Source organism: Corvus cornix, chromosome 1A, assembly GCF_000738735.6.
Source record: "Corvus cornix cornix isolate S_Up_H32 chromosome 1A, ASM73873v5, whole genome shotgun sequence".
NCBI classification, from domain to species: Eukaryota; Metazoa; Chordata; class Aves; order Passeriformes; family Corvidae; genus Corvus; species Corvus cornix.
In genome coordinates, this window is record NC_047057.1 from 12558525 (window position 1) to 12584635 (window position 26111).

The 26111-nt window shown below is 43.3% G+C and overlaps 1 protein-coding gene across 1 annotated transcript in view; it reads left to right on the forward strand.

The window, feature by feature from the left end:
• LHFPL3 (LHFPL tetraspan subfamily member 3) overlaps positions 1-25124 on the forward strand; it is a 246720-nt gene extending 221596 nt beyond the window's left edge. The window contains exon 3 of the mRNA XM_039571296.1: positions 22443-25124. Within this exon, the coding sequence (XP_039427230.1) occupies positions 22443-22471 (29 nt within the window). The 3' untranslated portion in view covers positions 22472-25124. The remainder of the gene's footprint in view (positions 1-22442) is intronic.
• Positions 25125-26111: the final 987 nt, after the last annotated feature.

Below are 26111 nucleotides of genomic sequence, written 5' to 3' on the forward strand. Positions count from 1 at the left end.
CCCAGTTTCATTTACAGGACAAAGAAAGACACATTTTAGAGAACACTTTGCAGTCAAGCAGCTATTGCAAGGATTAGAGCTGCACCAGGATCTCCCGCTTCCCAGGTGGATGTTCAAACCACCATGCTGTTGGGGGTGGGGTTTTTGTCTAGAACCTGGGAAAGAGCCCTACACCCCAGCTCAGAGACTATGCTAGAGAAGAAGAGAATGCAAACAAACACAGACACCCATGACCTAGATGCTCCTCCTGATGCTGTGCAAAACATAATTCATTGTTCAAGGAGAGATGTGGAGGGTGTCTGGTGGTTACAGTCCTCCTCAGGGCAGGCGAGCACCAGTCCTGGATCTACCAGGTGTACCTGTGCATAGCTCATTAAACAAAGAATGGCCTAGGACCAAGGGTGGCCCCTGAGGCTCTGGTGCAAACCTTCAACACCACAGTGCCACGTGCCTTGTTGTGTTCCCAGCCTAGTGGTGGGAAAACTCTCCTGACTAGCCAGGAGTACAGAAGTGAATCCTCCCTTCTAGAGGAGAGAGTTGAACATCACTTTTCAGTTCCAGATGGGTATTATCATGTCTTGATTATCACATAATGCATCATCACTTTCGGTCATGTTTTAACAAAGAAGGCCATGTCCCCCATGTGACCATCCAGAGAACATTTCATTTGCAAGCCTGTTATGTTTTTAGGCAGTGGGGACCACTGGTGGTGGTGAAGAGATCTCTTTCTCTACATCTTTCCATGCCTTTTTTTCTCATGGTCTTTTCTTTTGCATCAGGCAGTTGTGACTGCATCCTTAAAGCCATGTCTAACTGCTGGAGGTATTTGTCTGTGCTTAAATATATGTATCTTCATATGATTATGTTTTTCTGATTATAAAGCTAATGAGATAAAGCAGAAATCAATCAGAGTAGCTGGGCTTGAAGTGCATTAATACTTAATACTGCCTTTTACTATTGTAATTACAATTTATTTACTTTTTTAATTGCTATCTGGTTTACTTATCTCTATGAGAAACTTCTCAAGAGTATCTTTCTGACTATAGTATTTTACTTTTACAGGAAAATGCAGGCATTTAGTGAGATGGAAATTACTTCCTTATTATTTAAAATTAATTCAGCCTGTCAAAATGAGCTCATTGCCATGCACAGTGTTTCCTTTTTAATTCGGTCTCAGCCTTTCTAGAAATTGAAATTCTGTGCTGAGATGATGTACATAGCAGGCTTTTTATACATATTAAGCCCTACTTATTAGGAGGATTAAGGCCACATATACATTTTAGAATAGGGTACATAATTATGAAACAAATTTTGCAGCAGGGATAAAAGAATGTCAGTTTTCCATTGGTCTTGTAAACTGCTTTGCTAGCCAGGAATGAACCTGCAAGAATGCCTGGTGGGAATAAAAGTGAGTCTCTTGCCTGCTCCTTTGGGACTCCAAATTTTGCTAAATCAGGACAAAAGTAGAGGAAATATTTGCATATAAATAATTGGGATGCCAGTGCTTCCTCCTTTTCTCTTCTTAGAATAAAAAAGAAGAGAATGGAAAGCAGAAAAGGACAGAGGAGATTGAAACTTGTGATGGGTATAGGAAGAGATAACCTTAATAAATGGGAGAAAATTGCTTGTCATGTGCAAAGGGAGTAATGAAAATAAGGGGGTAAGGGAATCATGTTTCTGACAGCAGCATCCCACAGCAGTTTCTTCAGGACCAAGAATCAATTAGGAAAGGGAGAGAGAGAAGAAAAGGTAACTTTAAAAGATCTTCATATTTCCCACTCTGTCCTCTGAGCCACTCTCAGTTCCCACTGCACTCCCTCCTCATAGTAGCTGAACGGGCTTGTGGCAGAGGTTCAGTCCTCTGGAGACAGCCCAGTGTGTGAGGAAACATCCCAGTGATTCACCTGCACTGGGCTGGTGTCTTGGTCACACTCCCTGAAAAGAGAACAGCAGGAAATGAAGAGTTTGGAATGGAGGGAGCAATCAAGGAAAACCATTGCTTGGGAAGGCACCTGAGAAGATTGCCATTCTCATGGTAAGAAGATGACTGTGGAAATTATTTTTCCGTTCACCAAATGAATCAAAAAAGTAGTTAAATAATTTCAATAAGTTTGGGCATACCATAGACAAGACTTTCAGTGTCACTCCTATCTCCAAGAGGGATGATGTGGGGAGCAATATGCACAGCAGTGTTACCTCAGTTCTTGGGGATGTCATGGAGTAAATAGTCCTGGAGATTATTTCCAAACACAAAGAACAAGAAGCTGATTGGAAGTAGTCAGCACGGATTTACAAAGGGGAAATCACACCTGAGAAAACCTGAAAACCTCATACAGCAACGTGACTGTCTCAGTGGTCGAGGGGAAAGCAGTGAGTGGCATTGTTCATCTTGACTTTAGCAGGGATTTTGAGTGCTTGCCATAATTCCACAGACAAGGTGATAAAGTGTGGGCTAAACAACTAGACAGTGAGGTGGACTGAAAACTGGCTGAACAGCCAGGTTAAAGGGCTGTGATCAGTGGTACAAAGTCAAGCTGGATGATATGGCAGATAAAAAACTGGGGGAAGTGTTGAAGCAGCAGAGGGTTATGATGCCATCCAGAGAGACCTCAACAGATTGGAGAAATGGCTGGACAGGAACCTTGTGAAGTTGGGATACTTCCAGTCCTGCACCTGGAGAGGAGCAAGCCCACACACTGGAATGTGCTGGGGGCCACTCAGATGGAAAGCATCGTGGTAGGAAAGGACCTGGGATCCTAGAGGACACCAAGTTACCCGTGAGCTAATGATGTGCCCTTGTGACAAAGCAGGTTCACAGGATCTGCCACTCCGCACTGGTGACACCTGCAGTGCTGTGTCCTGTGTTGGGCACCACAGTGCAAGAGAGATGTGGACATACTGGAGGGAATCCAGGGAAGAGCCAACAGAATGATTAAGGGACTGGAGCAATTCTCCTGTGAGAAAAGGAGAGCTGGTGTTGCTCAGCCTGGAAGAGAGAAGGTTGAGTAGGGACCTTGCGAATGTGTATACATACCTGATGGGGGCCCAGTAAAGAACACAGAACCAGACTCTATTTGGTAGGGCCTGGGCACTGTGTAAGACAAAACAGACACCAATTGACATACAGGAAATTGCATTTAAACTTTAAAAACCCCCTTTTTACAGCAAGCATGGTCAAACACTGGAGCAGGCTGCCAGAGAGGTGCTAGAGTCTCCATCCTTGGAGATACTGAAGACCTGACTGGACGTGACCCTGAGTGACCTGCTCTAGCTGATCCTCTGGACAGTGTGGTAGGACCAGGTGCCCCAGAGGTGCCTGCCAACCTCTGCAGGTTTCTGAGTCTCTGACACTGAGACAAGAAAACTGCTGGCAACTGGCAGATAGACAATATTAATTTTGGTTTAATGATTTGCAGTAAAAGATCAGTAATAAACCAGGGGTTGATCTTGCCAAAGAGATGCAGTGGTGAGCAGAGGTGCAAATAGGTCCTCCCACAGGATCACCACTGTGGCAGGGGAGAAGGTGCAGCACAACCCACGTTTGGCTGAATCGCAGAATGAAGGAGGTATCTCCCACTATTGCTCCCTTAGTAAGAACTGACGCAAATAAAGCTCTGTAAAACAAAACCTATGGCAGGAACAACCAGCTTCAAACCCAAGTCTTGGCCCTTGGCAAGTGCCCTAGGCACCAGTGTGTGCACATTCAACATAGTTCTTGCAAAGAACAGCTGAGGGATCTGGGGTTGTTTAGCCTGGAGAAGAGGGGGCTCAGGGGTGACCTTATCACTCTCTACAACTGCCTGAAAGGAGGTAACAACTGACAGGACAAGAGGAAATATCCTGAAGTTGCACCAGAGGAGGTTTAGATTAGATACTAGGAAAAATTTCTTCACTGAAAGAGTGACCAGGAATTTAAACAGGCTGCCCAGGGAAGTGGTAGAAACACCATCTCTGAAAGTGTTCAAAAGATGTGTGGATGTGGCACTAAGGGACATGGTTTAGTGGTGAACGTGGTGATGATGGGTTAGAGGTTGGAATTGATGATCTTAGATCTTTTCCAACCTCAATTCTATGATTCTGTGATTCCCTATCCAGGAATTCAAAACCTCAACAACTGCAGATCTGCTTTAACTTGTGCTACTTTGCTGGGCATTTCTGGTGAAAAAGGCACCTGGAAATGCTGAAGTGCCAAAACTGCAGGGATAACAGACCATGAGAAGAAGTCAGAACTTGTTTTCTCCCATATTCAGAACCTTCTTTATGCCACCTGCTGTGGCATCCCCCAGCAGCACATCCAAGGTGGGAAGAACACCTGGGCTCTTATCTCTCTCTCTGCATTTTGTTTCAAGTGTTTGCAATTAGCTAAGGATCCTGCCACCAAACTTTTTTGGGACAGCAAGGTGTTGGTTTTTGCAGATTTAACACAAGTTACTGTGAATCATCAGAAGCATTTTATAGATTAGGTTTCTGATGTTAAACAGACTGTGTTTTAATTTGAAGTACTTCATATGTACATTGCAAAACAATATAGAAACACACCCCACATTTTTCAGATAAACTAGGAGATTTTAATTTTTTTTTTTTTTTTTTTTTTTTTTTTAAAATCTGGTCACTTCAAAATAACATTTAATGAAGGAACCTAAATCCAAGAAATTATTATTTTTTCATTTTGTACATTTAATAAGCGTTTCTGACATATTCCAATTTTACACTGTTTTAAATTATATTACAAGTAGCAGTAATTAATTTTCTTAGTAATGCCACATATTTTGAAGTTACCAGAACTGCTGTGAGTGAGCAGGTAACTGCAGATACCGCAGTCCCCTCTAGTGGGGAAAATCAGACTGTGCCGATTTTGCAGGACCTGCTGCATTAGCAGTGGCTGGATATAAAAGCTTTGCTTTTCCCCCAGATATCCTGAGGACTCTGAGTCGATATTTTTCTTTTTATGATTTGTTATTTATTTATGGTGAGTTATTTTTTTTCTGAAGGAGATGGGGGCATGTGAGGCTCAGGTTCAATTCCTAGTTGTGAACCTTCAGAGCAGGAATTCACTACATGCCCTCCAAATCCTCCTGCCAAAAAACAGCAAGTTTTGCTTCAAGTACCTTATCTCCACAAAACATTCTGGAAACTGATTTTTTAAATAAAAAGGAAACTAAGGGATTCATGAAGGACAGCTTCACCAGAGATCACCATCCAGCTCCTGTCTCAGCAGCTCATCTAAACCCATTTTTAAATCCTTTTGTACTGGTATTTTCTGATTCAGAATTGTGCTCTTGTAATATTCCCCTGTTCTGTGAGCAAGAAGCAGTGATGTTTAGGTTTTAGGAAGCCACTATCATCAATATAATAAAGAATACCACCTGCTCAGAATCTTATCTGCCCATTTGTTACACTGTTGTGCTGCAGCTCTAAGGGAGAACCGTGTCTTCCACCCCACAACCCTTTTTTGTTTTTCTCTTACATAATAATTGTCGTCATGTTTTTAATTAAGTTAAATAGGATGTTGCACTGAGCAGCTTCCTGAATTTTGTGCTCTATCCCATCAATTGACTGAAATCAGAGCACTGTCTCTGCTGGTACCACGTGCACTGAGTGCAAGTCACTGATATTTGCATGAACCAATTTATCTCTTAAAAATATTTCTTCTTGACTGAAGAATAAATTGCCTTTACCCTAATGCGCTAGGTAATGAATTGCATTTGAAATGTGTTTATTTTTAGCAAACAAATGCTAATGGCAGCTTGCTGTTAAAAATAGACAGTACAGTTGGCACAGAAATATGGGCTGGGGAATCGTTCTTCCCTGATCAGTGGAAATGCCCTCTGTGTAAGTCACCTGGGGAGAAAACATGATGTTCCTAAGTAATTTAGTCCCTTCAACTGGAGATGTGGTGAACAGCAAGACACTGCTGTCACCTGAGCCCTGCTTTATGAATTGCCCCTGTAGCCCAGCATCCTCACGGGGCTGTTGTCCCTCCTGTGGGGGCAAAGGGTATAAGATGGCGACGGGGCATTTTTCTTTTCCTCTCTCCCTGTTGGACGTCAGTGGGTGCAATGTGGGTTTTTATGTGCCTCTAGCTCTGCCTGGCTGCAGGGAGTGGGGGCATTTTGGTGAGGGGAGCACTGCAGGACCCCCAGCATTACCAGCTCCCACTCCTCTCTCAGCAGCTGCTCCCCAGGCCAAGGGACTTTATCTTGGACAGGTTTTCCTAATGTCTGTGAAATTTCCCTGGCTGCACTCTAAGTCCATTACTTGTCACATTCCTGTGATTTATTCCCTTCATTTTCACAGCAGCTTTTTTTCATAGTTAAGAGTGTTATGTCCAGTAAGTCTCCTTTCCTGTAGATTACGCAAATCAATTGCCGGTGTTTTCTCTTACATTAAGAATTCCAAGGCTTCTGACACTCTTGTTGTTCCACTCTTGTATTTACCAGGTAGGTTCACTTCTCCCTTACAGTCTGGTGCCAAAAAGCCAACCATGCAGCTGAGGCCTTGCTGAGCAGCCTGGTAGACTCACTTTGTGCATCTTGCAGATAAATTTTTCTGCTTCTCCAAAATGGTAGGGCATTTGTCAATTTTTCACAACAGAAAGGCCTTGTGGGATCATGTGGTCATTTGGTCCCTAACTTTTATGTACAACTCCCTCTTCTGCCATGCATGTATTGCTATTAAATTGTGTTCTGTTTTTTAGACCGTTTCTCTAACTCATGATAAATGTTGAATACTGTTTCTGTCCGACAACACACTTGGACCCCCTCCTGAATTACTGTGACCTACAAATGGAGGAGGACATCCTCTATTCCATTGGAGATCCTCTATTCCACTATCCAAGTGGTTAGTGAAAGTATTTTAATAACATCAGACCTGAGAGAGATCCCCATGAAACTCTAATAAATGCAGTCCTTCAGCTGGACAGTGAGCCACTAATCACCACTCTAACAGTATGTTTTTCCAACAAGTTTTGCATTTATTTTCATAGCAGCTTATCTAAATAATGTTTCCTAAATGCTATGAGGATGCTTTTCAGATTTTTCAGATTCATGGTTCAAGTCCTTTTGTAGTCTGGCTTATAGAAGTGGAAAACAGATAACCTTCCAAGCACACAGGTGCTACATCAGCAAGTGTTCATCAAATGCTTGTTCTATACTTTCGATAGACTTTTTGTCATCCACCCCCAATGGGGCTGCTGTGATACAAGGGTTGGTCTTCTCATCTCACTTTAATTCCTGAGTGAAGAATTAAAGTGCCAGTTGTGGTAATTTGGTTACCAGAGAGATACTCTCAAGGTCTGGCTGCACCATCCAAATCCTCCAAGTGTGGCAAATGGTGCCTGGGAGCAACCCAGCTGCTCCTGCTGTCAGCATTGGCCATGTCAGCACTCCCCTCCCTTGGAAAAGGGGCAGTATTTTTGTTTACAAGTGTTGGCCTATGATTCTCAGCACTCCTAAGGTTGGATCTGCCCTGGGAATAATTGCATGGTGCGTCATGGAAGAGCTTGTCCATCCCTCCAAAGCTGCACAAAGGCTATGTCCTTCTGCTTCCAGTAAAACAGCCTAAAGCACATCAGCTCCTCTGCACTGTTCATTCCATCTGGAGCAGGGACAGTCTGGCACCTGTGGGCTACTGAGTTTTCCAGGCATGGGAGTTATGGAGAGCAGGGGTCTTCCCCTCAACAGCAGCAGAGACCATGTCAAACTCCAGCACGTCCTGCTCTCAGAGCTGAATGTCTGCCAGCCTCCAACACGTCCTTGCACTGGCGCTCCTCTGGCACCAGATACTTTTGCACTGAAAGCTCACTGTTAGAAAGGGGTCTCACCGCATTAGAAAGGGCTCCTTTGAGGAGGAATGATGTTAACTTTTCTGTGGGAAGTTTTCAGTCACAGACAGGGAAGTGTTTAAGAAGTGAAGACACTTCTGCTCTCACAGGCTTGAGTCAGGAGGCTGGCAGTTCCCACCATTTCACTGCTGAAGTAAAAAACTTGTACAAGATACAACCCCTACTCAAGAGATTACTAATATAATTTCGAACATTGTTTTCCAGATTTTGCTTGAAAGGTAGGTTCAAGTAGGGCAGCGTCCCTTTCTTCCTGCCAAAAGATCTTACATAGAGATCTCTAGCCAAAAAAATGCTGCCTTCATTTGACAGAAAGGACCCAGTAGGACCAGACAAGAAAACCCAGACTGAGCTGCTGCTAGTTGAAAATTACATAAAAATACTAAAAATTATAAGCTTAACTGGGAAAATGGCAAAATCCTGAAAAAAATCTAGTAATTATTATTTATTTCATACATGATCAAGAGAAGGTTCTTCTCTTGGGGAAAAAAATCCCAATGGGAAGTCCTTGATTGATCCTTGGTGCTTCTCATTATAATATGATCTTAGGAGCTGGTTTGGTTCTACTAAATCAAAAAAGACCCAGAAAGGTCCAAAAGGGTTTCCATCAGATGTAGATTTTAACAGAAAACATGGCTGGGAGTCTAGATAAAAAACACTAGTTAAAGAAAAGTAGAACTGATTCCTTATTTATAGGCTTTTGCATTTCCTGGGACCCAACCCATTGCTTCCTAATTCTAGACTACAACCTAAACTGGAATGATAACAATTAAAAGTCAGGAATCCAAAGTAAGGAAGATTTACCCATGGTGACGTCTTTCATTAGCAGGTAACTTGAAGAATCAATATTTTATGACCTGTCACATATTTGAGTCATCTGTCATGTTTTATCCTTAGATGTTCAAGTTGTTTGACAGCTCTAACGTAGAAGGAAGTAAAACAGAAAAGAAGTTTTTTGCTGGTGTCACACTGTCAGACAAATTTAACAGGTAATAGTCTACAACAAGCAATTAAAACACATTGGTCTCTTATTACAGAACAAAATCTACTCTGTGGGGCCTGAAGGAAATGCATCTCATAAAATCTTCTATTTTTATGTAAGAAGCCAGAAGAAACTATACTTTCCCCACATGAAAAAAAAATCAAAAAGAAGCAGAAATGCTGCTACTTCACAGTGCACAGATGAATACTGATTTGGGGACCTTACATAACAGGGAAGCAGAAAGATCCACCTGCAAAACCTCAGTTTGTTTCCTGCTGAGGTCCAGCTACTGGTCCCAGAGTCAGTGCAATCACAGACCTATAGGGGAACATACCCAAATGGAAGATACACTCTATCTGTTGTCCAGATAAAGAGATTAGTTCATATGAAGACAAGGAAGGGATGAAGATGAAATGCCTGTGGAAGTACCTACAGGTTTAGAAGTGTCACAACTGCTCATGCTTTCTCTTTTCCAAGTTCCAATTCTGAGTCACGTGTTGTACTTGAATCTCAGCTTAAAAAACAAACAAACAAACAAAGATGCTAACAAAACCAAACAAAAAACCAACCTTCTGTTCCTCAAAATTGCAAAGAAAACCACTAGCTCTCAGGAAATAAGAAAGAAATCAGGCTTTTCGGAACTCATGTTCATACGTCTTCCTGGTTTTTGAAGGTTTATGGTTCATTAAGTCTTTCTGGAAAACGAGGACTTTATTTCATGAGCAGCACTAACAGGATGGGTCTTCCTTCTCTTCCAGTGTGAAAAAAAAAAGGAGACATTTTCATTTTTATTTGTGTCTGTAGGTAGTTAGTCTAAAAGTAGCCAAGGTCTTGTTTATCAGAGCATTTTCTTTCATTTTCCACATATAGCTCCTTTCATGTGTTAAAAAAAAGAAGCATCTGAGAAAATTTCAGTGTCAACAAATCGGTATTTTGCACTGAAAATTACTTCAATATAAAGTTCCTATGGGCAACAGCAGAAAAGTCCAAAAATATGAAGAAATCTGAATTGTAGCTTTTTTTCCTGTCTCCAAGTAAGCGATAATATGAGACTTTGCTAGCAAAGGGCTTTGAATATCACCACAGAGAAGGAAGAGGATGGACACGTGGTGATGTAAGGGCTGTGGGAATGACCACCAAGCTCATCTCCAGGGTTCAGTGACCCATCACTTTGGGAACACCATGAAACAAGCACATTTACCTAACTACAACCACTGCTGATGCTTTCCACAGTGCTGCCCAAGTGGAGTGAGCCACCATACACAGCAGATGCTCAGTCCATGGTGCTCAGCAGCGTGTCCCAGAGACAGCCCAAGGTGGGCACTAGGCCACTTGTCCCTGGTCTGTACAACAGAGGCTCAACTGCCTTATCATGCCCATTGGGAAAAAAGGAGGATTTTCTTTTTCCTTGAGTTTCTGCTTATTTTTAAATGTGCCAAGACTGGCACAGCAGCTTGGCTCGCCCTGCCTGCAGGGACTTTGCCACCAGCAATGCCTGGCCCCGTGGTCTCTGAAACCCAGGCAGCCTCTGCTCTCCCCAGGGCTGGGCGATCCGAGAGGATGTGACCGCTGGAAAAGGACACCAAATTAGGAGATGTTTCAGTGTCTGAGGCGACGAAATATTTAATCCCTGCTCTCTCTGGGATATGCATCATCACAGATTTACTTATCTGCTGCTCAGTGACAGCAGCGGCTGACAGGGACGATGACAGCTGACACACATTAACCCAGCTGCGCAGCACAAGCTATCACTCCAGAGCAGAAATCCATCGTTATTATTTAAGCACCGAGGAGGTGTCTCAGTGCCAGATACCAAACACAGGCAGCACCTGCACTGGAAAGTCGACACTGCCAGGGTCTCTTGGAGGAGAGGGGGCATCGGCAGGACCCTCAGCCCTGGCAGCCCCAGCAGGGCCAGCGGCAGTGGCACTGGTCCCTGAGCAGCCCAGCACCAAGGGTACACACAGGGTCTCCTATGCCCCCACTGCTGACCTGGCCATACCCTGATGGACCAAAATGAAAGGGAAGGATGGACAGATATTACTTGTTTAGGGTGTGGGTGGGTGGAAGCTTTTATTGGAGCTTTTCTAGAGCTCCACAGCAGGATAGGGCATTAACCCCCCCTTCACTAAGGCTGTAGGTGGAGAAAAAGGCTCCCCAGGGAGTGTTGCCGCAAATGCAGCTGTGGGGACGCAACTGGAACAGACTTGTTTCCTTTGTCTAAGCTGCCTCCCTTTTTACAGATGAGCTTCATTTCTGAGCAAATCTATATCAGTATCTTCTTTATCTAATAGGTTGTTCTGAATTATTGCTGTCTCTGAGAAACTGGTGACTGACCTTTGAGGAATCCTCGTGAAACTGGCGTTTGATTTGAGATGGTGGACTGGAGATTTCCCCCCTTTCTGTTAGTGTTTTGTACGGGGTTGGTTGATGCTCGAGACTGCCCTGCTGTCTCTTCCTGTTACAGTGGCATTCTGACATTGAAAGGTGCATTTTACCAAGATTTGTCTTACGGTCATTGGTGGGAATAGCCAAACAATGGGAAAATTGTCCATGTGTTTGTGTGAATCAGGTGCAGGACAGGAGGGGGAAAGAAGCCATCAGGAATTCTAAGCCCTGGAGTCGATCTTATATTGTGTGGGGTGTGATCCTTCCAGAGAAGGAATTAAGGTGAACTATCTACAGCACCACATGGATACCTGCCTAAGACTATAGGGCTTGCTGGATATACTGGGATGTTATCTTCCTGTTCTGGCCCAGAGGACATTGTACTACACCTGTCATTCAGGGCTTCTGCAAACCAGTTTGCCTTTCTGCATGCTTTTCAGCTGGAAATTTCCTAACACAGCCCTCCCCTTCCTTCTCTGAGATGGCTTTTTTTTTCTCTCTGCACTGCTAATTGCAGTTTGCCTTCTGTGCTCAAAGCTCTTCAGGGAAGGAATCTCTTTCTTTTACAAGAGTGCCCTTCACACCTCTAGAGCAACTCAAGAAAATGTTTAAGGGACTAATATAAATTAATAGCAATAATAAATCCTTATATATTGTCCAAAGCCTGCATAAATTGGGTTTGGAGCAAGAAAGGGAAGATGGCAGAAAAGCCTTCAAGACTGTGAGCACTCAACACTGTCCTTGCTGCGTATCAGGCAGGTTTTCATGGCAGATGGTACTCACCAAAAAGCTCACCCTCTCCCTCTCCCTAGACCCTGGCTGTGCCAACTCCCAAATCCAGACTCTCCTCTAGCTGAGTATCATCTAACCCCACAGAGATTTTTACAGTAGTTTAACATGTAATTTCATACCGTTGGAAACAATTGTAGGCCTAATGCACAGTTCTAAATACTTCCTATTTGCCTAGAGAGTATCTAGCCTGTTAATTAACACTCCTGTGCTCGGTAAGCTAATCATTAAGCTGCAGTTTTGAAATCTCAGACCAAAGCTGCTCCAGATCGTTATCTTCCTGTTGCCCATAAACGTGTAAATTGGCACCTGTATCTTTCTCGAAGGTAGAAATGGGATCAATATTTGCAGCTCATTAGCAGGTTTTGGTTGAGAACCAACATTACAGCAGCCAACCAGTCAGAGAGGAGTGTCTCAGGAGGAAGGAAATACAGCCTTGCCTTGGTGAGCCCCTGCCCCAGAGGTGCTCTGGACAAAGTCCTGCAGCTGCAGGACCCTTCCCCTCCATGGTGAGCCCCAACAACCCCACTCCCAGTCCCAGCCCAATTCATTCATCAAATTTTCTCTTCCCATCAGCACAAGTACATACAAAGAGAAAGTTTGGAAAACTTTTGGAAATCCTTGGATGTGCCTTTGCACAGCATGGATTTGTGCCATGTTCCCAGGTCACAGAGCTTTGGCACTGGCCAAAGAACAGGGAAATTCATTTCACACCAAAAAAAGGAGAGAGTTTAAATGTTTTTATTATTCTGCAGCATTTAAGGTCTGTCAGCATTGATATTTTTCTTATGTTTTCTGTGACATTTAAACTTCTTGCAATGCTTTAGTTATTATGTTATAATAAAAAAATCAGCATCTTTTTTCAGGAAATTTCATTCACAGAGATGTCATATTAACATATTGGAATGGCCAGAGAACTGTCACAGCCCTCTTTGTTTCTGTTAGGAGGAAAGACTCACTATATGAATTGGGAAATCATCTGGAGAAATCCTGTCTGTTGAAAAAAGAGCAGAGCTCCGTTTCTGTCACATCACTAAAATAAGCCCCATCGTAGCAGCTTCCTTACACAGAGATCCTGGCTGGCACCTTCAAGAATCTGCTTCAGTATCTTGGCTTTCTCCCAGCACCGAACTCCCACTCTCTCCCTGCTCACAGAAAAGCAGGCTCAAGCCGGCGTGGAGCCTGAGCAGGCACCGAAGTGGCTCTTGCAGGCTGGGGCTCACTCACAGCCCCGCAGCCCACGCTGGCCCTGGGCTCTGCCTCCGGCCTGCCCTGACAGCCCAGCCCAGACAAGGAGAGCTTTGTAACAATGGCAGCAATGTTTGTTTCCCCAAACCAAAAACGTGCCAACATCAACATCTAACATTGTCTATCACAGGAAAACTCTTGGAAGATATACTGCTACTAAAGCTAGATATAAAATGTTATTAACAAAATAAAAAAGCATAGGATTGTACAATGCCGACCCAAACTTTTTCTGGCCAATATGCCCAGAACCTTGTAAAGGTACCTCACTGACATGGCTGGATCCTCAGAGGAGCTCCCAGAAAACACGTACATCAAAGTTTGTAACAGTTTTTAAATACAGACAATGCAGACCTTTCTGAGCAGTCTGATCACGCAGCTTGAAGGCTGGAGAAACAAACAAAAATACCTAAAGATCCTCTGGGTTCCAGGGGAGAAACTGAAAAACAGCTACAGCAAATGGGCAGAATATAAAGAAGGTGAAACATTTTCTCATTTAACAGTTAAAGAACAGGAAGAGTTTAGGAATCACTGTTCAGAGACTCCTGTTTAGTGACAGCAATTTATTTGACCATCTGGGCAAAGAAAGACTGCAGCAAACCACATGGAGGAAATAAAAATAGATGAACAACAAGTGACTGATTTTGCTTGACTCGAGCCTACAACTCTGCAGAGCAGGAAGCTACTTCATGTGAAAGACATTATTGATGAAGGCATTTCAGCCTCTTGCCAGTCCTTCCAACAACATACTAGATCTCCCATGCCAGCAAACCTGTCTTGAGACGTGACTCCCATCCCAAACTTGACAGAAACACCACCAAGTACAAAAGACAAATTGATGAGCCTTCTGGAATGGGACCACCAGAGGAAGGAGCATTTCTGTGATGTTCCACAGTAAAAGAAAACTCTTTAGGAGAAAGAATAGGAGGCTTTTTGCTGTGTTTGTTCATTATGATAAAAATCTTCCTTTTCTTGACAGAAGCAAATATTGAAATGGAGGAAAAGGCAGCCCACTGTTCAGCAGTATTTGATCACAGCATCTCAGTGTGCCAGTTCTCACCTTGGGCAGACACACAGCCTCTGCCGTGTCCAGGGCACACTTGCTGTGTGTGACAGTAGCAGAGGGATGGTGATGCCTGCCTAGGAGGCACAGCCATGAGCACCAACCTGCCCAGATGAGGAGCCCAAAAGCTGTTGGTAGTGAGGCATGGCTAGCAGAGCCATCACCCAAGGGAGCCCTGTTTCCACCAGCCCAGACTGGTGCCAGCAGATGACAGCGATGACAGCAACAACTTGATCCATCCTTGGATAACTCTCTCTTCCCTCTGCCTGTCACTCTCCTCCTGTCTTTCTCACCAATAAATACACATATGTTGTATTCTTAGAGCTGCATTCAAACCAGAGGAAAGCCACCCGAGCCAGGGACTAGGAAGGGTGGCAGGGAAGCTTGAAGCCTGCCCATATCCAGAGTTTTAGAGCCTGTCACTGCCACCTGGCTATATTTAGGAGTAGCTGAAGGAGGGTCTTTCAGAGATAAGAAAACTGCCAGGCTCTAAAGAGGTGCCTTCTTTAAGCTGCTGTAACCCCATTTCAGAAGATTTGCATTCAAAATTCACCTGCTCCTCCAGGCACGATCTCAGTGACAAGAGAGCTAAGCTGACTGCTATATGTAGCTTGGCTCATGCCTTCCCATCAGGCTGGCCCACTCCTTGCATCCCTGCCTAGTCAATCCTTAAGCTGTTTAGCTGATCTTACTGAGCCTTCCTGAGCTGTAGTTGGAATCTCAAACCCAGCTCCTGCAAAGCCGTTTGCTCCCTGGGAAGGCAGTCCTGGAGCACAGTGGCACACCCCAAAAGGACTAAAAATACCCATCCTCAAGCTGTGCTCAGACAAGGTCTCTGACGGCTTGTTACAAACAACTAATCCAAAGCTGCCTAATATTTTGATATTTCAGGCTGGAGATCTTCCATGCATGGGCAACAGCTTCTCTCTTCTCGTGTCCATGAATGCAGTTAATCACTTTGTCCTGGTTAATTATAACTCCAGGATTCACACACCTCACTTTGTCTATCTCAGATTTAGGCCTCCTGTCTCATCCAGGTCTCAGTCCCACAGGAGCCAACATCACTCATCCATCCTGGGAGCCATCCTAATAAATGAGTCTCCCCAGGAGGGCCCTGAACCTCTCCAAGGACTTCCTAGACCCTCACATCTGATATCTGACTGTAAGAGAGCTGATGTTATGTGAGATGCATCTCCAGGCCTAACCTCCATCTTCTCTCTCTCCTCCCAAAAAATCTTCTCACCTTTCTCAAAGCTTCCATCTGGAAGAAAACAGGAACATGAAGTTGTTGCAGTGGGGATCCTGCAACATGCATATATCAAACCAGGCGTCCCGTGGAAAGGAAATATATATGGACAGATTCTTGCTAGCTGTTTCAGAGATGTTTATTTCTCCAGCCGCATGGCCGGGGCTCTGCCGAGGAACTGTTCCAGTCACGGGACCAAGGGTCCTTCTGCCCGCGCAGGGAACACAAACCAACCCATGGGAACGAGGCTGAGCAGGGGCAGGGAAGCCCCGTGTCTGTGCCCTCAGGGCCCCTCTCCCAGGGCTACACGGTGGGGGAGGGACCCCAACATGAAGTCAAGACCACAAATGGTTAGTCTGCCCTAACCCGCTCTGGGCTCCAGACTTAATTTCCAAATACATGTCTCCTTTCATATCTTGGCACAAGGTGGTCAGACTTCATTGCTGAATGCCTTTTTTTTTGATCAATTTTTCTTGACAACCACTTTTAGTCCTGGAGACTTTTGCTTATTGTTGTAATAGCTTCAAAAAACTTCTGTTTGGAGAAAACAATGCTGAAAATAATGTATCCCTGCCATGTCACTCTTTATTGTGAGGGTGGTGAGGCCCTGGAACAGGTTGCCCAGAGATGCCTTGTCCCTGGAAGTGTTCAAGGCCAGGTTGGGTGGGGCTTTGAGCAGTCTGGTCAAGTGGAAGGTGCCCCTGCCCATGGCAAGTGGGTTGGAATGAGATGACCTTTCAGGTCCCTTCCAACCCAAACCATTCGATGATTTCATTATTCTCCCCCCACAGCACACTGCCTGCAACCAACCAGCCTCTGAACTGACAACCATTTCATCCTGCCATGTTTCAGTCATTACATACAACAGAAAAAGGGGGGAAAATCCAATGTAAAATTAAATTGGATTTTAAAACTACAGGAATTGGCCAGAGTCTTTGAGGGAGGGCAGGACAGTCACTGAGTGCGTTAAGTGTTCAAGGAGTGTAGCTTTAGGTCTGATGGTGTGCTGGGTTTTTTCTTGTGAATGACAGCATGTAAGTTGACAGCAAAGTTCTGTCCAGCTGTGTGTTGTACACCGATGCTGGAAACCTGGCCAAATTTATTTGACTGGATCCTTCAACATTTTTCTGTTTCTTCTCTGAAAACTATGTCTAATAAAACAGCGTTCTGCCTGTTCAGCCCATCATCACCCCTGTGGCCCTGAAACCATCTGTCATGGATGGAAGCAGCTGCACTTGTATGAGAGCAGCAACAATATACAAGAGAGAAGCAACAGTATACTTTATTGATATAAAACAGTGATTTAACAAAGTTCAATGGTAAATGCAACAATGGTTTAACAAGATTCAATGGCAAGATTGTTTATTTACTACATAGAGGACAAGGTCAGACAAAACTGCCAGAGAGACCCTGTCGTTGAGGCATGAGGTTCAGAAAGAAACCCCTTGCATTCTAAATCCCTTCTCAAAGAGAAGTGTAGGTGTGGCTGAATCCAGTCGTAGTCCCAGACTTGTTCAGTGGTTTATGTCTGAAAGATTATATTTGCACAATCAATTCTTTATATCACTTAGCTAAGATTTCGAAGTTTAGCATGCTATTAACCACTTACCAAGGTTCTGTTGCAGTGAGGAATCTCTGAACTTCGAGGAGTAACCTGGAGAGGTCACCCTCCTGAAGGGGACATCCTGGCATGCCACCCACCATTCCAGACAGCCCTTGGCTACCCTGCTGCCCCCCACCCCCAAAGTACAGAGAAAGCTGGGTGCAGCCATCAGAGCCCCACTGGTAGTTAGGGCTGAAGCAGCAGAGGGGAGCACCCAGACACAGCATCCTCTTGCATGCTAGAAATGTGCTTGTGCAGCCATGAACTGAGCCTTCTAACAACAAAACCACCTGAACCACGTTTAGAAAATTCCTGAATGCTCCTGAAACCATTTCCTACAGTCCTAGAAACACTTCCCACAAGCCAAGCCCAGGAGTTCAGCTGCTGTCACTAACAGGGTGAGCAAGATACCACCCGGCATATTGAATAAGTGCCACTGTTCCACTCAGCTCTGATTTCACAGGGCTTGCATACTGAGTTGGTAAAAACCTTGTCAGTTTTTATGTGATTCAATTCTATTTTATTGCAAGGAAGTGCTGCAGCAGAAGAGCAAGCTCACACACCTTCTGCTCAGATGAGCTTCTCCTCTAATGCCATATGGACAAAACCATCACACAATTTCAATCCCAAAATTTTGTAAAAGTTTTAGTAACTCCTCAAGGTTTATTGTGCATTCTCTTTAACCCGTGCCCTCTCAGGTAGTCTTTGATAGCTGTGAGTGATGGCAGAGAAGGCAGTTGCCAGATCCTGCCTGCTGGTTTGCCAAGAGGAGGAGGAGGAAATGCCTTGGGCAGCTCTGGTGTGGACAGGTCATCTATCACATTTTGTTGAGAAGATGCTGAAGAGTGAAACACTGAAAGAGAGCTGCTAGCAAAACAGTTGGGGAATTTCTGTCCATTCTTCTTTCCATCTCCAAAGGGTAGCCTTGTACCCTCCTCACTGTGTCTCAACTGCAGTGCAGGAGTAGGCAGCAGAGCACTTATTCTCCTCCTGGCCATACAGCTGTTTCCAGGATGATCTGTGGACAGCTTCTCCAAAACACATGCTAGAGTTTCAGCTTGGATTATCAGGATTCTTGGAGAGGACCTGAGTTGGTGCCTGGCTGTTTACTGAGAGCACAGTTTACCCAGGGTCACTCTCCAGGTGATGGATAAGCACCCCACCATGAGGCCAGGGCAAAGGATGCTCAGGTGGGATGCTCAAGAGGGAAAAGGTACCCACAGCAGGCAGGGAAATGGGAATGCACATAAAACCTCTCTATTATCACATGAAGAACAAAATAATTCTCTCAGGCCACTCAAATTGGATGTTTTATGTGTTTTAAAGAGACTCTTATTATCAAGGAAATAAGAGATGGTGGGTCATCGGCTGCTCTGTGCGTCTGAGCGTCTATCTGCCTTTCATGCTTTTTAATTAGACACATCGGGATATTGTCCAGGCCATGAATACATATTGCTGTTTGAATTTTGGGCTACAGTGGCTACAAGTGGAGTTTTAACACATGTGGCATTCCACCACCCCTGATGTAAGCAACAAAACCATCTATCTTGTGGTTATGAGGAGTTGACCCAGATCAATAAGTCCAAAAAGGGCAACAGAGCTGGTGAAGGGCCCAGAGCACAAGTCCTATGAGGAGCAGCTGAGGGAGCTGGGGTTGTTTAGCCTGGGGAAAAGGGGGATCAGGGGAGACCTTATCATGCTCTATAACTCCAAGAAAGGAGATTGTAGCCAGGTGCGGGTTGGTCTCGTCTCCCAAGTAACAAGTGACAGGATGAGAGGAAATGGTCTTGAGTTGCACCAGGGGAGGTTTAGGTTGGATATTAGGAAAAACTTCTTCACCAAAGGAGTTGTCAGGCACTGGAACACACTGCCCAGGGAAGTCTTGGATTCACTGTCCCTGGAGGTGTTCAAAAGGTGTGTGGGTGTGGCACGTGGGGTTATGGTTTGGCAGTGAACATGGTAGTGCTACACTAACATTAACGGTTGGAATTGATGATCTTAGGGGTCCTTTCCAACCTTTATGATTCTGTGGTTCTATAAGCAGAAAGGTGAGAATTCCAAGCACCTCATTAAAACTGAACATGTCCAATTTTTTTTGGCCTACGGCCCACGCAGCAGTGTTATCCAAGGTGCCTCAGCATGTTTATTTTCAATTGCAGGGCTTCATCATCAATGTTTCTCTCATCCTTCATCTCCCTCCATACACTAAACACAGTGCCAGCATTCAGCAGATGATGTTGCTGTTTAGGCTGGAAGAATTCTGTGGAGGTACTGGGAGGAGATCTCTGGTGCTTCATTAGTCCATGGCCTTCTGCCAGCTGATGTGGTTTCGTAACGGTACCAATTTTGGTGTGACCATGAATGCCAGTTGCTCTTTAGCACAGCAGTTGTGTGTGTTTGGAGTCAGCAATAAAAGGTTAACACTTGGAAAGGTGTTATTTTCTAGATGCCAGTCAAATACATGGCAAAGAAGATAATTTAAATATGTCTGGTGGCAATTAGGGGTATAAAGTCTTAAGGTTGTCTGAGATAATATATACCCAGATCTAGAAGGTCTGCCTTTCTCTCTATATTTACTATTCATTTTGCTGACTTTACAGTAACAGCATGGAAGGAACCATCTGAAATTCAGTATGTCTTTTATACCTTGTCTGGAAGCAACCTGGAAATCTCCCTGTGATTCATCTTTACCACAAACAAACCTCAGTGTCCTCTTTCTGAAATGCACATGAACACTAAAATGCTGTAAATCCCTCCAGGCTGACTGTACCCCAGCTCTGCAGTCAACAGAAGTGATTGCCCTAACTGAATGTGTCAATTATGAGTAATAACTCTGTTGTGGTGAGGTCAGCCTAACAGAAAGCCTTTAAAGACTTTAAATAGGGAACTTAACAGCAGAGCTCCTGGGTGGTTGGGTAATACAGCTTCCATGAAGACTGCTTTCATTAATTGATTTCTAGGCAACAGCACTGTAAGTAGCTCTAAGAAAACAAACTTCAAGGAGTCAAAAGCCTATAGTGTGATACAAAACAGACTGAAGGATGTTGCACGTGAATGACTTACTTATGTCTTGTAACTAGGCACCTCTGGCATTTATTAAATTTCACTTTCATGTGTATAACACCTGTGTGGAAAATTTGTCCAAAAAATTAATAAAGGTCTTAGTATGTTACTGCTGAAACACCGAGTGCTGCTGGGAATCCAATAAGCAATGTTAGGCATTTGAATAACACAGGTACATGAAATTGTGATTAAAAATAATTGAAAGAAAAGGCTCATTCAGTTCTATTAAGCTTTGATTGTTCCTAGGAGTATCAGGACACATGCTCCTCACCATGCAACATTATCTTTCTCCAGATTTCAGTTTCACCAAATATAGATTGTTCAAGAGGCTCACAAACCCCCTTATCTCACTTCACAAATAAACAGATTAGTCTCAGGCATGTTTTCATTCTCTTTATTTAGTAGTGTTGTTTACCTATATTACTAATTACCTTATTAATAACATTAGTAACCACATTTTAAAAATACACCAAAATTCCAGACTCAGACCATTTTAAATAGATGTTATTTATCACAAGTATGTCCATTTCTCATCCATACTTTATCCTTCATTTTTGTTCTAAAGGGTGAAAGAAGGCTCATGGAGGTATCAATGGCAAGTTTTCTTTTGCAATTGGAAAGTACCAATCCATTACATACTCACATCATAAAAATGTTTCTACCACAAGATTATATTTCATATTAATTTTTTAACACAAGCAAAACTGACCCATTTTTCTTTTTCAGTGCCCTCCCTACTCCACCTTATGCTTCTTGCATACTTATTTGCTACTTTCTAGTCTCGGCAACATCAATTAAAAGTGTCTTGTAAAATAAATCTGGACTGTAGATACATGCTGAGCAAGTCAGAAATTTTCCTCCAAAATAAACTTTGCTTGAAAAATGTCAGTTTATTGTAAGTTGATGGGGAAGCAGGCATCCAAGGTCCATGGCAGAAGGGTTTGCCACCACCAGGCTCACTTGTTCATGTACCACCATCCCAAGCTCTGGGGTCTGGGTATCCTGCCCTGGGGCACCAAACTCTCTGGGTCTGTGGGTGAATTAGCTGCAGGCCAAGGTGACCACAAGAGTCAAGGGGTGTAGGAAATTTGAGGGAATAGGAAAAGGTGACTGCTCTATGTAATATGGGGGGAGGAAATGAAATATTTCAGTCTCCTTACAGTAACATTTTTAAGCGTTTCTAGTTCTGAAATTCTTTGTTTCCTTTCATTTCACAATGAAATTCATTCTTTTTCTTTTGTTGCCACAAAAATAGTGATTCCCCCCTAGTTCTGCATTCCAGCAGTCTCCTGCAGAGGCCCCTGTGTTATGACAAAGGAAGTGGGGTTGTGATGACAGTGGCTGTCCTCTCCCCCAGGCTGTGGCCTTGTAGGACCCCCTGAGCAGTGACCCTTTCCCGGGAGGCAGTGAGGAGGCTGCCTGATAAACAACTTCATGGTTTGGTCTCAGGGGTCTGGGAGAGTTTAGCTAATGGTGAATTGGCAGAGTCCATTTGGTGCAAGAACCTTCTGTTCACTGCCAAATGCTGGGGCACCCAGGTTTTTACCTTTGCAAATAGATTTCCTCACTGAGCCCCTGTTCCAGTGGCTGCCCCCTGCAGCACCAGCTCGGGGGCTGTCACCTCCAGCGAGGAGGGGGAGCCTTTGTCACCCTGCTTCCCAGTGCCAGCGCAGCCCCTGTCCCCTCGCCCCGTGTGCAAATCTGCTTAAGTACACGGAAACTGGGCAGTGAGAATTAGTTTTCAAGGGAGAGTTTGATTTGAAAACACCTCCACACCTCTGTTCTCATTTGAAATTTAACACAAGGTTATTATTTTATCATGTTTCGAAATGTGGATTGTGTCCTCAGGGGAGGGAAAGAATTCATTGATACGGAACAGAAATGTCAGGATTTTAACACAATTAATGGTATCCATCTAGTAAATGACATTCATGCCCCATACGCATTGTATCTTCGTTTCCATATTGCTCAAACTTTAAATGAAATAATATCATTATTTTGACTTCCTTTGTCAATTAGCTGATGAACAATTATTTTTGAGAATTTCAGATTACAAATCCTATCTGCAGATTAAATTTTTCACTTTTTGTGATAAATGGAGTTGCGTATAATGAAGTGCATTAGAATATTGGTCAGAGGCTTGAGCTTGAGCTAAGCACAGTGTGAACATCTTTATGTTTGCTGGCAGTAAACCAGCTTCTCTCTTTTCTCTGTTTTGCACAGTCCTACTAAGCCAATCCTCACTAGAATGAGCACAAAACAAATGAATAACAGCTTTTGTACATCAACATTAAAATGGGAAGAAGCTTGGGAAAGGGCCTTCAACAGAGAAGAATGCTGACAAGTGCAAAAATGCCTGATGGATAAGCACCACCTTCTAAACATAGATCAGCCAGACATGGAAGTGATTTCAGAAGAGAAATGCAATCATGGATTACACACCAGCTCATTAGAAACTGTTGCGGAATACAGCATCCAGAAGACATGCATGAAAAGTCACATTTGGGGAATAAATTAAAAGGGGTGTAGTTGTTGCTAGATAAACATATGTAATATATATGCGTTGAAGAGGTTTGTAAATGTCATTTTTTTATTCGGACGGAAAGCAAAAAGCTTTAAAACCTTTCACAGTAGAGAGGCAGTTAGCTTCAGACAATTCCTATCCCAGTAGCCGAGAAGCTGTTAGGACATCTCTCTTAAATTAGCATTTATAGACTCTGAATGTTTCCATTACCTAGTGAAAAAAGCATAACTTTTACTGCTACATTGCTGCACTTCATTTTCTTCACTGTATAATAAGTTGACTAAAACTGTAAAGCTTCTCAATTTTTACTGCATATGTGTTCCAATTAATATGTCTGTAACAAACTTAAGACTCAAAAATTATTTCTGACCTATATTCTAGTTCTATGAAGCATATATACTATAAGGTATGTCTGACTGAATATCATAATGCTATAATTTCCCAAGATGCATAGAATTGTTTGTATTTGAAGTGACAAAATAAAAGCCCTTGATTTCTTTTTTAATAGGAGAAAGTAATTTACCCCTTAAATGTAACACACAGCTGCTCACTTCAAGGGCATTCCTTTTCCCTGTTCTTCCATGCAACTGCTGAGTGACACTCTCTGGCCCATGCCAATCAGATAAAATGAGACCTTCTGGCCTTAAGTTTAAGCTCAATACAACTCAGTAAACCCTTGAGTTTAAACTCAATACAAAAAATAAGAGACTAGTAGGCAAATATATATTGTAAATAGCCATGTGAGGGCTGGATGCAAATAGCCCTGGGGTGCTGGTGGGAAAGTGATTCCCTCCTCAGGTCCCAAAGGGCACTCTCAGTTCCAGAAGCCACTGAGAAGTAAAAGAGGAGTAGGCACAGAGTATGAAGAAAGAGCTCTTAGTGAAAGGCCTGGATGCCAAGCACCAGGCACAGAGCAACAGAGCGAGGCAGGGACCCCCTCTCTGCTCCTCTCTAACACTCCCACCGAGGCACACGTCTGTCCTGGCTCAGGAGCGGCCATCAGCACGTTGCTCCCTACATGTCTCTAGGTTCTCCTGTGTATCACAGATGAATCCAGCCCAAAATGAGCACTGCGATGCTGGTTTCTTCAGGGCTTTTTAAGCCTGTTGCTTTGTTCTTTGGCTTTCAGGGGAAATGGCTGAAATAATAATCAATTGCTAGTGTTGATCCCAAATAATGCAAAATGCTGAAGACATGAGGTAAACATGAATTAAAACTGCTTTTTAACTATTGACTCTACAACACAAATTATTTCAGAATTTAGTGCATGAATCTCAAAAAATTTATTTTACTTTTGAATGAAAAATTATCTTTAAGCAAACTGCCAATAAACAAATACAGGGAATTAGACAACCTTTCTATCTAACAAGGTACCACTGTGGCACTGCTTGTCTTAGAGACTGAATACTGATGTGGATGGCAGCCAAGTAAATTGATTTGTGAACCTGGGCAGCATTTAAAAAAATAAACAACCCCTTTTTTTTAATCCAAAACTGCTCTTGTAACTGTATGTAGGAAATTCTCCTGACTTCTAACAGGCCAGCACTAGGTGGTCAAAAACCCCACCCAAATCAGTCAACCACCATAAACATCTTCCCAGTACCTGCTATTGACCCAAAAGGGATGGAAGGTAAAAATCAAGTAGTTCACACATGAAGCAGCATAAACTCATTTAAGGGCCCACATCAGGCAGGTTTTTAAATCTGTGGTTAGTCCAACCAGTGTCAGCTGGAAAATGCACATCCTCAGGGGCCAGATGCAGTCAGGAGTCCCTGTTAAGTGGTGTCTCAGTGAAGCCCATGCTCATTCTCTGCTTTTGTTGGCTCACAACCACACTCGCACCTCAAAGCCTGTGGAAGGGTTTCTTTGCTGGATGTGCTCTCGTATCACCATCTTCATACGCTCCTTGAGTTTACCTCTATCCCACATGATTGCAGTCATGGCACTTTTGCTGCAACAGAAATCACCAAAACAGGGTTTCTCTGTCTTATTTTGTTTAGCATCATGGTGATGGTGCAATGTAAAAGCCCTTTGTAAATACAGAAACAAAAAGTTTCATCACAAGACATCGCAACCCTGTCAGGGCAGCTCAGTGAATATGAACCCTTTGTATACAGTCAGAAGGAGAGATGTACCAGGATGTACATCATTAAATGTTGGCTCTGTAAGAATAGCATGTTTTATCTTTTTAAATGTTACCACTTTCCCATCCCACTCCATTGTAACTTGTCAATTCTAATTTCTTTTTAAGTGAAGAAACTGTAAAGAAAACTGTTGAAATACCTGATTTTCTGTAAAAAGTAATAACAACAATAATTTTTGTTACTTCAAAGTATGCTTGGTATTAAAGTACCTAATAAAGATCAACAATGACTTTTGTAGCATACTAAAATAAAGTGTGATAGTGCTTTTCTCCAGCTCATCTGTGGTAAGGGCTGCTGGTTTTGGGATTACAGCCCTCCTAAACACAAGCCTGGACACCTCCTTCACGTCTGTACCTACAGAGATCCCTCAGGTATGTCAAGGCCAAGTAAAATCTGGTCCCTTAAGGAGGGCAGGGATTTGTATGCATGGGTCAAATTCCTAGTATAAGAACCTTGTTGGTAAATATCTCTCCACCCTCTGGTACCTGGCTACATATCTATAAATGGGCAAAAATATAAAGTTCCTGATTACTCTATTTGGTATAAAACTTGGTTTACAGTAAGAGAAAGAAGAGTGTAAATTATTTATAAGTTAATTATGGTTAAATAGAGAACTTCCAGGTTTCTAGGATGCTGAAGTCCTGTTCCTTTTAAAAGCAATGCATTTCAGTTAATTCTAAATAGATTGGAAATCCCAAACAAGTGATTTTGATGACACAGTAAAGCTCAGAGGTTGATGACCCGCTAATTTCATTACATGAAGGTATACCAGAGCCATCAGGGGCTGCCACATCATTGCAGAGTTTGCAGCAACAGGAGGTAAGTACTTCCTTGTCAAAGAGATGCTGGATTTGCCTCCATGCTGCTGATGCAGCAGTATCTGCATTTGGAGATGATGTAGAAATTATTGTGACTGGGCTCTAATGACGCCCAACCTCCCAGGCTCGGACACATTTCGATCGGCGCAACTGATCAGCTTCCCTCGCACCATCCATCTTTCCCTGTTCTAGGGAGGAAAATGTAATGCTGGCCGCAGCAGCTTTCTGTCTGCTTTCACTCTGCTAGTCTGATGTCATTCAAGCATTTAAAAGTTTTAGTAGTTTCAGCTGATTCTCTGAGGATTTGAAGTGGAATAAGATCTAGATAGTTTAAAATAAATAAAAAACCCACCCCAGATTTGTCCTGACTAGTTCACACATTGAAAAGCCAGCCATCTGCTGAATA